The sequence below is a fragment of the Carcharhinus amblyrhynchos genome, chromosome 10, assembly GCF_965287045.1.
Source record: "Carcharhinus amblyrhynchos chromosome 10, sCarAmb.v2.hapA, whole genome shotgun sequence".
Lineage (NCBI taxonomy): Eukaryota > Metazoa > Chordata > Chondrichthyes > Carcharhiniformes > Carcharhinidae > Carcharhinus > Carcharhinus amblyrhynchos.
Genome location: NC_137333.1, coordinates 107334233 through 107346153, shown reverse-complemented (window position 1 = coordinate 107346153; position 11921 = coordinate 107334233). Strand labels below are relative to the sequence as shown.

At 44.7% G+C, this 11921-nt stretch overlaps 1 protein-coding gene across 5 annotated transcripts in view; it reads right to left on the bottom strand.

Moving 5' to 3' along the window:
- Window positions 1-6663: 6663 nt before the first annotated feature.
- fhip1b (FHF complex subunit HOOK interacting protein 1B) overlaps window positions 6664-11921 on the bottom strand; it is a 114014-nt gene continuing 108756 nt past the window's right edge. For all 5 annotated transcript variants that reach the window (XM_080197763.1, XM_080197767.1, XM_080197765.1 and 2 more), the window contains 2 exons: window positions 7912-8074; window positions 6664-7464 (listed from right to left, as the gene is read on the bottom strand). In XM_080197763.1, coding sequence (XP_080053889.1) covers window positions 7169-7464; window positions 7912-8074 — 459 coding nt within the window. In that variant the 3' untranslated portion in view covers window positions 6664-7168. The remainder of the gene's footprint in view (window positions 7465-7911; window positions 8075-11921) is intronic.

The window sequence follows — 11921 nt, the reverse complement described above, 5'->3', positions numbered from 1 at the left end:
AGGTAAATTACAAAAGAAAACAAGCGCAAAATATCAAGGATGGCAAAAGCTTCTATGGGTGTATAAAAGGGAAGAGAGTTGCTAAAGTGAATGTTGGTCCCTTGGAAGATAAAACTGGAGAGTTAATGGTGGGGAACACTGAAACGGCAGAGATGCTAAATCAATTTGCCTCAGTTTTCACAGTGGAGGACACTAGTACCATTCCTACAGGAACAGGCAAATCAGAGGTAATAGAAAGGGCAGCACTCTGAAAGTTCGTCCTACCAAATAATTTTAATCTAGTGTTGTGAGACTTCTTACTGTGCCAACATCAATAGGGAAAAGGTACTTAAAAGACTGTTGGGATTGAGGGCAGATAAGTCCCCCGGGCCTGATCGTCTATACTCTTGGGTATTGAAAGAAGTGGCAGTGGAGTTAGAGCATCCATTGGTTATAATATTCCAAAATTCCCTAGACACGGGAAATGTTCCAATGGATTAGAAAAATGCGAATGTAATGCCCTTATTCAAAAAGGGAGGGAGGAAAAATGTGGGAAATTACAGACCAGTTAGTTGAACATCTGTTGGGAAAGTGTTAGTATCAATTATCAAGGAAGCCATATCTGGACATTTGGCAAGTCAAAACGCTATCCATCAGAGTCAGCATGGTTTTATGAAAGGCAAATTGTGTTTGACTAATTTACTAGAGTTCTTTGAGGATGCAACAAACAAAGTGGATAATGGGAATTCTGTAGATGTCATATATCTGGACTTCGGGAAGCTGTTTGATAAGGTGCTGCACAAAAGGTTAATTCACAAGGTTAGATTGCACTGGATTAGGGGTAATTTATTAGTTTATAATAGTGACTGGCTGATGGACAGAAGACAGAGAGTCGGGATAAATAGGTTTTTTCTGGATGGCAAGAAGTAACTAGTGGGGTGCCACAGGGTTCAGTCCTTGGGCCCCAACTATTTACAATCTATATTAATGTCTTGGATACAGGGATAGAAAGCTCTATAGCAAAGTTTGCAGATGACACAGAAATAGGCAGGACAATAAGTTGCAATGAGGAAATAAGAACTTTACAAATGGGAATAGATAAGTTAAGAGAGTGGGCCAAAATATGGCAGATGGAGTTTAACGTGGATAAGTATGAATTCATGCATTTTGGTCACAAAAAAATGGGAAGGCAACTTATCTAAATGGGGAGAGACTTAGGGGTGCTCCGGTGCAAAGGGATCTGGGTGTCTTTGTTCACCAGTCACAGAAAACCAGCATGCAGGTACAGCAAATAATAAAGAAAGCAAATGGAATGTTGGCATTTATAGCAAAGGAATAGAATATAAAGATAAGGAAGTATTATTGCAACTGTACAAAGTATTGATGAGGCTGCACCTGGAGTATTGTGCACAGTTTTGGTCCCGTATTTGAGGAAATACGTGGCATTGGAGGCAGTTCAGAAGTTCACTAGATTGATTCCAGAGATGAGGGGTTTGTCGTATGAAGAGGGATTGAATAGTTTAGGCCGACACTCTCTGGAATTTAGAAGAATGAAGGGAGATCAAATTGTGGTATTCAAGATGATAAAAGGTATGGATAAAGAAGACTTGGAGGAGATGCTTCCTCTTATGGGGCATTCTAGGAAGAAAGGCCATAGTCTTAGGATAAAGAACAAAGAACAGTACAACACAGGAAACAGGCCCTTCGGCCCTCCAAGCCTGTGCCGCACATTGGTCCAACTAGACTATTGGTTTGTATCCCTCCATTCCCAGGCTGCTCATGTGTCTATCCAGGTAATTCTTAAACGATGCCAGTGTGTCTGCCTCCACCACCCTACTTGGCAGCATATTCCAGGCCCCCGCCACCCTCTGCGTAAAAAACATCCCTCTGATATTGGAAAGGATAAGGGGTAGCAAATTTAAAACAGAGTTAAGTAGAAACTACTTCTGCCAAAGGGTGGTGAATCTGTGGAATGCACTATCCCAAGTGCGCTGGATGTTGGGACTGAGTAAATTTAGAACATAAGACATAGGAGCAAAATTAGGCCACTCGGCCCATCAAGTCTACTGTGCCATTCAATCATGACTAACATTTTTCTCATCCCCATTTTCCTGCCTTTTCCTTATAACTCCTGATCCCCTTACTAATCAAGAACCTACGTATCTCTGTCTTAAAAACACTCAATGACCTGGCCTCCACAGCTTTTTGCGGCAAACAGTTCCATAGATTCACCACTCTCTGGCTGAAGAAATTCCTCCTCATCTCTGTTTTAAAGGATTGTCCCTTTAGCCTGAGGTTGTGCCCTCTGGTTCTAGTGTTTCCTACTAGTGGAAACATCCTCTCCAAGTCCACTCTATCCAGGCGTCACAGTATCCTATAAGTTTCAATAAGATCCCTCCCCTCATCCTTCTAAACTCTAACGAGTACAGACCCAGAATCCTCAACCGTTCCTCATACAACAAGTCTTCATTCCAGGGATCATTCTTGTGAACCTTTTGTGGACCCTTTCCAAAGCCAGCACATCCTTCCTTAGATATGGGGCCCAAAACTGCTCACAGTACTCCAAATGGGATCTGACCAGTGTCTTATACAGCCTTAGAACTACATTCTGCTCTTTGTCAAGAGGGCTAGAATACATGAATGCCAACATTGCACTTGCGTTCCTAACTGCCAACTGAACCTGCACATTAACCTGAAGAGAATTTTGAAAATGACTCCCAAGTCCTTTGTGTTTCTGATTTCCTAATCATTTTCCCGTTTAGAAAATAGTCTCTGCCTTCATTCCTCCTTCCAAGTGCATAACCTCACACTTTCCACATTGTACTCCATCTGCCACTTCTTTGTCCATTCTCCTAACCTGTCCAAGTCCCTCTGCAGTCCCCCTGCTTCCTCAATACTACTTGTCCCTCTATATGTCTTTGTATCATCCACAAACCTAGCAACAGTGCCTTCATTTCCTTCCTCCAAATCATTAATGTATATTGCAAAAAGTTGTGGTCCCAGCACTGACCCCTGAGGCACACTATTTGTCACCGGCTGCCATCTGAGAAAGACCCCTTTATCCCCATTCTCTGCCTTCTGCCAGTCAGCCACTCCTCTATCCATGCCAGGATCTTACCCTTAACACCATGGGCTCATAACTTATTGAACAGTCTCCTGTGCGGTGTCTTGTCAAAGGCCTTCTGGAAATCTAAATAAATCACATCCACTGGTTCTCCTTTATCTAACTTCCTTGTTACCTCTTCAAAGAACTTTAATAGATTTGTCAGACATGACATCCCTTTGACAAAGCTGTGCTAACTCAGTCCTACTTTATAATTCACTTCCAAGTACTGTGTGATCTCATCTTTAATAATGGACTCTAAAATCTTGCCAATGATCCAAGTTAGGCTAACCGGCTGATAATTTCCCATCTGCTACCTCCCTCCCTTCTTAAAAAGCAGTGTTACATTAGCTACTTTCCAGTCCTCTGCTACCCTCCCTGCCTCCAGTGAATCCTGAAAGATCATCATCAATGCATCCACAATGTCCTCAGCTATCTCTTTTATCCATCCGGTCCAGGTGATTTATCCACCTTCAGACCTTTCAGTTTCCCCAGAACCTTCTCCTTAGTGATGGCCACTACACTCATCTGTGCCCCTTGATTCTCATAGAATCCTAGAGTGCAGAAAGAGGCCATTCGGCACATCGAGTCTGCACCAACCACAATCCCACGCAGGCCCTCTCCCCATATCCCTACATATTTACCCATTAATCCCATGGGATACTAAGGGGAAGTTTAGAATGGCCAATCACCCTAGCCACACATCTTTGGACTGTGGGAAGAAACCACAGCATTCGGAGGAAACCCACACAGACACAGGGAGAATGTGCAAACTCCACACAGACAGTCACCCAAGCAGGGATTCGAATCCAGGTCCCTGGAGCTGTGAAGCAACAGTGCTAACCACCATGCTACTGTGCTGCCCATTCCTGGAACTCTGCCATCCCACTGCTGTCTTCCACTATGAAGACTGATGCGAAGTAATCTACCATTGCTTTGTTTCCTATTATTACTTCTCCAACCTCATTTTCCAGTGGTGCAATAGCTATTTTTAGCTCTCTCTCACCTGTAATGAAATGAAAAATACTCTTCCTATCTTCTTTTATATTACTAGATAGCTTACACTCATATTTCATCTTCTCCCACTTATTGCTTTTTTAGTCGTCCTCTGCTCGCTTTTAAGGCTTCCCACTAATCCTTGCCACTTTGTATGCTTTTTCTTTTGCTTTTATGCTGTCCTTGAATTCCTTCATCAGCCATAGATGCCTCATCCTGTCCTTAGCATGTTTCCTCCTCCTTGGAATGAATTTAAGAACATAAGAACCAGGAGCAGGAGTAGGCCATCTGGCCCCTCGAGCCTGCTCCGCCTTTCAATAAAATCATGGCTGATCTTTTTGTGGACTCAGCTCTGCTTACCCACCTGCTCACCATAACCCTCAATTCCTTTACTGTTCAAAAATCTATCTATCCTTGCCTTAAAAACATTCAATGAGGGAGCCTCAACTGCTTCACTGGGCAGGGAATTCCACAGATTCACAACCCTTTGTGTGAAGAAGTTCCTCCTCAACTCAGTTCTAAATCTGCTTCCCATTATTTTGAGGCTATGCCCCCTAGTTCTAGTTTCATCTGCCGTGGAAATAACTTCCCTGCTTCTATCTTATCTATTTCCTTCATAATCTTGTATGTTTCTATAAGATCTCCCCTCATTCTTCTGAATTCCAATGTTGTGTCTCCTGAATAAATCTCAAAAACTCCTGCCATTGCTGTTCCACCGTCTTCCCTGCCAACTCCCTTTCCAATCAACTCTGACCAGCTCCTTCCCCATGTCTTTGTAGTTATCTTTATTTAGTTGTAATACCTTTACATCTGATTCCAGCTTCTCTCTCTGGAGAAGGATAAATTCGATTATACTGTGGTCATTGCTCGCTAAGGGTTCCTTCACCTTAAGTTCCCTAGTCAAGTCTGCCTCATTACACATCGTACACTTTTTACTGTGTTTACCCCAGTCCAACGCCGGCATATCCACATGATCATTACACATCACCCAAATCCAGAATAGCCTGTTCCCTAGTAGGCTCTATCACAAGCTTTTTCCAGAAGACTATCTTTTAGATATTCCACTAATTCCTTTTCTTAGGATCCACTACCTACCTGATTTTCCTAGTCCACCTGCATATTGAAGTCCCCCATGATTATTGTAATATTGCCTTTTTTTATATGCCTTTTCTATCTCCTGATTTATTTTCTGCCTCACATCCTGATTACTGCTGGGGGACCTGTACATAACTCCCATCAGGGTCTTTTTACCTTTGCGATTCCTCAACTCTATCCATAGAGATTTCATGTCTTCTGATCCTATATCACTTATTGTTATCTATTTAACTTCATTTATTACTAACAATACAATCCCGCCCCCTCTTTGCCCAAATATCCTTGGATATTTAGATCCCAGCCCTGATCCCCTTAAGGAGGAGTTAAATTTTTAATTGGTAAAGGGTTGAAGGGTTATGGGGAGAAGGCAGGAAAATGGGGGTGAGAAGCATGTCAGCCATGATCGAATGGCGAAGCAGACTTGATGGGCCAAATGGCCTGATTCTGCTCCTATATATCCATGAATTACTTAACATAAATGACCAAGTAGAAAGGCATTAAATACTTCTGCCAAACTGATGGATCCACCCTCCACAACCTAGAGTGTTACTGATCATGCTGGGTAGGAGAAGGCCAGTTAAAAATCCATTTTTTTAAAATTCATTTATGGGACATGGACTTCGCTGGCTGGCCAATGTTTATTGCCCATCCCTAGTTGCCCTTGAGAACATAAGAACATAAGAAATAGGAGCAGGAGTAGGCCATCTAGCCCTTTGAGCCTGCCCCGCCATTCAGTAAGATCATGGCTGATCTGTCGTGGCTCAGTTCCACATTCCCGCCCTCTCCCCATAACCCTTAATCCCCTCGCTTATCAAAAACCCATCAACCCGCGTCTTAAAAATATTTAGTGAGGCAGCCTCCACCACTTCAACGGGCAGAGAATTCCAGAGATTCACCACCCTTTGAGTGAAGAAGTTCCTCCTCAACTCCGTTCTAAACCACCCCCTCTTTATCTTGAGGCTGTGCCCCCTAGTCCTACTGTCCTTTCTGAGCGGGAAGAGTCTCTCCACCTCTATCCTATCCATCCCATTCATCATCTTATATGTCTCAATGAGATCTCCCCTCATTCTTCTAAACTCTAACGAGTACAAGCCTAGTTTATTCAGCCTCTCCTCATAGCTCAACCCCCTCAACTCCGGTATCAGCCTAGTAAACCTCCTCTGCACTCCCTCCAAGGCCAAAATATCCTTGCAAAGGTGGTGGCGAGCTACCTTCTTGAATTGCTGCGGTCCACATGCTGTGGTTGACCACAATGCCATTAGGGAAGGAATTCCAGATTTTGACTGCAAAGGACGGCGATGTATTTCCAAGTCAGGATGGTGAGTGGCTTGGGAGAGGAACTTGCAGCTGTTCGTGTTCCCATATATTTGCTGCCCTTGTCCTTCTAGGTGGAAGCGGTCGTGGGTGTAGAAGGTGCTTTAGAATGATAAATGGGAAGAATTATACTCCCATCAAACTGACATACACTGGTGTTAAACAGAGAAACTAAATGAACTTTGAGAAACTTTTTTAAAAAAATATTGCAACGTTTACACAGCAGAAACCTCTGCACTACATCTTCCATAAAACGGGTGTGTGAATTTGTATCAGTGTCTTTGGATCTGCAGCCGGATCCAATATTCCCGAGAATTTATCTCTCTCTCTCCTTTCTACCGACATGCAGCTCAGTTCAGAGAGAGGTTGTTTCTAGGTTTTTTTTTGCACAATGCCCAGCATGAGACGCATCTCAGCAATTAGTCAGAAAGCACTGGAGTGACCCACAATCAGCAGCACGCTTTGGAGACCTGATGAGAATATCAAGAAATACATTCTGCTTCCAAATATCAACAAAGAACTCTTTGGAATGATGTTCGGAAATTCTGCAACACCATGTGTCGGAGTGTCGGATACATTATTTACAGATTCCAGAATGTGCGGTGAGCATTGAAGGAAGCCCATGTCACACTCCAGACAGAGTGCAATGTGCTGGCTCTTGCTTTCCATGTTCTCCAGTTGTCACTCTTCCTTGTCATCAAATAAAAAGGGAGATGTGACCGTGTGTTCCTGAGCAATAGCTGCCAGCTCTTTCAGGAACTCCGAGAAGATAAGTGAGCAGTAAACAGCGTTCTTCACACGAAGGGCCTCATTCTGCTTCTCCGCAGAACTCTTGAAGATGGAGCTCCCAGTCAGTGCATGCAGGACCTGACCCTCTCGGACATGCTGCAGAGCTAACTGTGCAGCCTGGCGTGCCCTGGTGGGACTGTTGGTGTGACGGAGAATTAGCTCACCAAGCGATGGTTTCCGACTCTTCACTGAAAATTCAACAAAATGACCCAATTACAGGCTTGATCTTCAGAACAGAGTTCTTCAATTTAGCAGCAGCCAGCTATTCACTTGCATAATCACGAGATACACCTCACACGCCCTGGCTAAATGCGGCCCCCCACCCACCGACTAAACGCGGCCCCGCACCCACTGACTAAACTGGATTGGGATTTGCTGATCAGGATGATCCTGGATTGGGATTTGTTGATTGGGATGATGCTGGATTGGGATTTACTGATCGAAATTATCCTGGATTGGGGTATACTGAGGAACAGTTCCGACAGTGTGAATGGGAGGATATGATGGAAAATGTTGAAGGATGGTAACCAATGGTGTAGGTTCTTACTTCACTAATCGGGCCTTCTCAGTGCAGAGACAAGTGGGATTATGGTGTTCAGAACAGAAGTAGAAGCAAATTGAAGAGCAAGGTTTACCGAGATTCTCAGAGCGCCTCAGAGGAGGAACAGAGTTGGGGGATTCCGACCAATCAAGTTTCCCTCTCGCGATGAGATATTTTCTGGCCTTATACAGCATCATGGGAAAGTCTTCCTGAGTGGCTGCAAACATTTCAATCTTGCTCTTCACTGACCCAAGTACCTAAGGGGTGAGAAGTCAAAGGTTATGTCATGAAAAAAGGCTACAAAAATTGGAAAATCAGTTTGTGGGTACAGCAACTGAAGAAATACCCGTTTAGCCTCGTCAACTGCTGGAATCATCTGAGCACTGATACCCTGTACTGACCCTCCGAGGGTCAGTGCTGAGGGAGTGCCGCACTGTCAGAGGGTCAAAGGATAAAGAAAATTACAGCACAGGAACAGGCCCTTTGGCCCTCCAAGCCTGCACCAACCATGCTGCCCCACCTTAACTAAAACCCCCTACCCTTGCAGGGACCATATCCCTCTATTCCCATCCTATTCATGTATTTGTCAAGAAGCCCCCTTAAAAGTCACTACCGTATCCACTTCCACTACCTCCCCCGGCAATGAGTTCCAGGCACCCATCACCCTCTGTATAAAAAATCTGCCTCGTACATCTCCTTTAAACCTTGCCCCTCGTACCTTAAACTTGTGTCCCCTAGTAATTGACTCTGCCACTCGGAAAAAGCTTCTGACTATCCACTCTGTCCATGCTTCTCATAATCTTGTAGACTTCTGTCAGGTCACCCCTCAACCTCTGTTGCTCTAATGAAAACAAACCAAGTTTCTCCAACCTCTCCTCATAGCTAATGCCCTCCATACCAACCAACATCCTGGTAAATCTTTTCTGTATTCTTTCCAAAGCCTCCACATCCTCCAGTTCTGAGGGAGTGCCGTAGTGTCAGGGGATCAGTACTGAAGTAGTGCTGCACTGTCAGAGAGTCAGTACTGAGGGATTACCGCATTGTCAGAAGGTCAGTGCCGAGGGAGTGCCACACTGTCACAGGGTCAGTACTGAGGGAGTGCTGCACCGTCAGAGCGTCAGTACTGAAGGAGTGCCGCATTGTCAGAAGGTCAATGCTGAGGGAGTGCCGCACTACATTTGGAGAGTGTGCCATCAGCCTTGCTGTTTTTTGGTGGGATGTTTAACTGAGGGACTAAATCTGTAAGGAAACCCATGTCAGCACTCAACACCTGGTGGAGTGTGTTGTAGTTCACGTGAGTGTGATTCTTTGGTTGCGAATGTTTTGGATGCGCAGATGTTGTGAAAATGTTAAACCAATGGAAGTCAATCCATTAACTCTTTATGCCAACTTTGTAAAAAATTGCTTATGAAATGTGTTACTATTGGTTAGATAGTGCTGGGAGCTGATTGCTTTTCAGAGTAAGAATTAGATACTGAGTGAGGGCTTGTGTAAATATGTTTCCGCTCATCCCACCCCAACTTGTTCTCTCCATCACAGTGACACTAGGTACTTCTTGTAATTTTGGAAACTTCGAATCATAGAACCCCAACAGTGCAGAAAGAGGCCATTCGGCCCATCAAGCCTGCACCGACCGCAATTCACCCAGGCCCTATCTGCGTTACCTCACGCATTTCTACTGCTAGACCCCCTGGTACTAAGGGGCAATTTTGCATGGCCAATCTACCTAACCCGTACATCTTTGGAGTGTGGGTGAAAACTGGAGCATCTGGAGGAAATCCACACAGACACATGGAGAACGTGCAAACTCCACACAGTCATCTGAGGCCGAAATTGAACCCAGGTCCCTGGCGTTGTGAGGCAGGCAGGGACTTATCTAGGGAAACTATGTGGGTTGTACTCTGACCTTTCACCCTATGGGCCCTGGAATCAAAACCAAAGTGGCTCATGAGCTCAATTTGCTTAATTTGGTTTAACAAAGGATTCAGTCTCTTCTGAAAACTTTGCATGAGAAATCTCCAACTCAACATTAAACTGAAGATTTGACAACTTCCCCAGTTCACTCCCTTATATCAAATCCAGTGTTTGACTATTAGGAGGTGGGACTCAGTCCAGTGCACAGCCCAAGAGTAGACCCTGCCCCGGCCTAATAAGAACATAAGAAAGAGGAGCAGGAGTAGGCCATCTAGCCCTTCCAGCCTGCCCCGCCATTCAATAAGATCATGGCTGATCTGAAGTGGACCAGTTCCACTTTCCCGCTCTCTCCCCATAACCCTTAATTCCCTTGTTTATCAAAAACCTATCTACCTGTGACTTAAATATATTTAGCGAGGTAGCCTCCACCACTTCAACGGGCAGAGAATTCCAGAGATTCACCACCCTTTGAGTGAAGAAGTTCCTCCTCAACTCCGATCTAAACTGCGCCCCCCTTATCTTGAGGCTGTGCCCTCGAGTCCTGCTATCCTTTTGAAGCAGGAAGAATCTCTCTACCTCTACCCTATCTAGCCCCTTCATTATCTTATACGTCTCTATAAGATCCCCCCTCATCCTTCTAAACTCCAACGAGTACAGACCCAGTCTATTTAGTCTCTCTTCATAGTCCAGCCCCCTCATCTCCGGTATCAGCCTAGTGAACCTCCTCTGCACTCCCTCCAAGGCCAATATATCCTTCCACAAGTGCAGCGACCAAAACTGCACACAGTACTCCAGCTGCGGCCTCACCAGTACCCTGCACAGTTGCAGCAAAACTTCCCTACTTTTATATTCTATCCCCCTCGCTATAAAAGCCAACATTCCATTCGCCTTCTTGATCACCTGCTGCACCTGCAGACTGGGTTTTTGCGACTCATGCACGAGGACCCCCAGGTCCCTCTGCACCGTTGCATGCTGCAGCTTTTCGCCTTTTAAATAATAATCCCTCCTACTATTATTTCTGCCAAAGTGGATAACCTCACACTTGCTAACATTATACTCCATCTGCCAGGTCCTCGCCCACTCGCTTAGCCTATCCAGATCCCTCTGCAGACTTTCCACACCCTCCACACAATTTGCTTTTCCACTCATCTTCGTGTCATCAGCAAATTTCGTTACCCTACACTTAGCCCCCTCCTCCAGATCATCTATATAAATGGTAAATACTGAGGCCCCAGCACCGATCCCTGCGGCACTCCTCTAGTCACCAACCGCCAATCAGAATAGCACCCATTGATACCAACTCTCTACTTCCTATTAGACGGCCAATCCTCTATCCATGCTAACACCTTACCCCCAACTCCGTGCACCCGAACCTTCTGTAACCTTTTATGAGGCACCTTATCAAACACCTTCTGGAAATCTAAAAACACCACATCCACCGGATCCCCTCTGTCTACCACACTCGTCACATCCTCATAGAAATCCAATAAATTCGTCAAACACGACTTCCCCTCAACGAATCCATGCTGCGTCTGCTCGATCAAACCATTCTTTTCTAGGTGCCTCGCTATTTCTTCTTTGATGACGGATTCTAGCATTTTTCCAACTACAGACGTTAAACTAACCAGCCTACAATTCCCTGCCTTTTGTTTGCTACCTTTTTTTAAACAGTGGCATAACATTAGCCGTTTTCCAATCTTCCGGCACTTCCCCGGAATCCAACGAATTTTGGTAAATAATTACGAAGGCATCCATCATCACCTCTGCCATTTCTTTCAGAGCCCTGGGATGCATTCCTTCCGCTCCTGGGGACTCGTCCACCTTCAGTCCCATTAGTCTATCAAGCACTACCTCTCTAGTGACAGTAATCGCATTCAGGCCCTCAACACCTACCATCCTTCTATCTTTAATATCCGGCAAACTATTTGTGTTCTCCTCCATGAAGACCGAGGCAAAAAACTTAGTTAAAGCCTCAGCCATTTCCTCATCTCCCACCGTTAAATCCCCCCTCTCATCCTCTAAGGGTCCAACATTCACTCTAGCCAGCCTCTTCTTCTTTACATATTTGTAAAAGCTTTTACTGTCTTTTTTCATACTTAGTGCTAGTTTAGCTTCATAGTCTATCTTTCCTTTCTTTATCACCTTCTTAGTCATTCTTTGTTGATTTTTAAATCTTTCCCAATCTTCTAA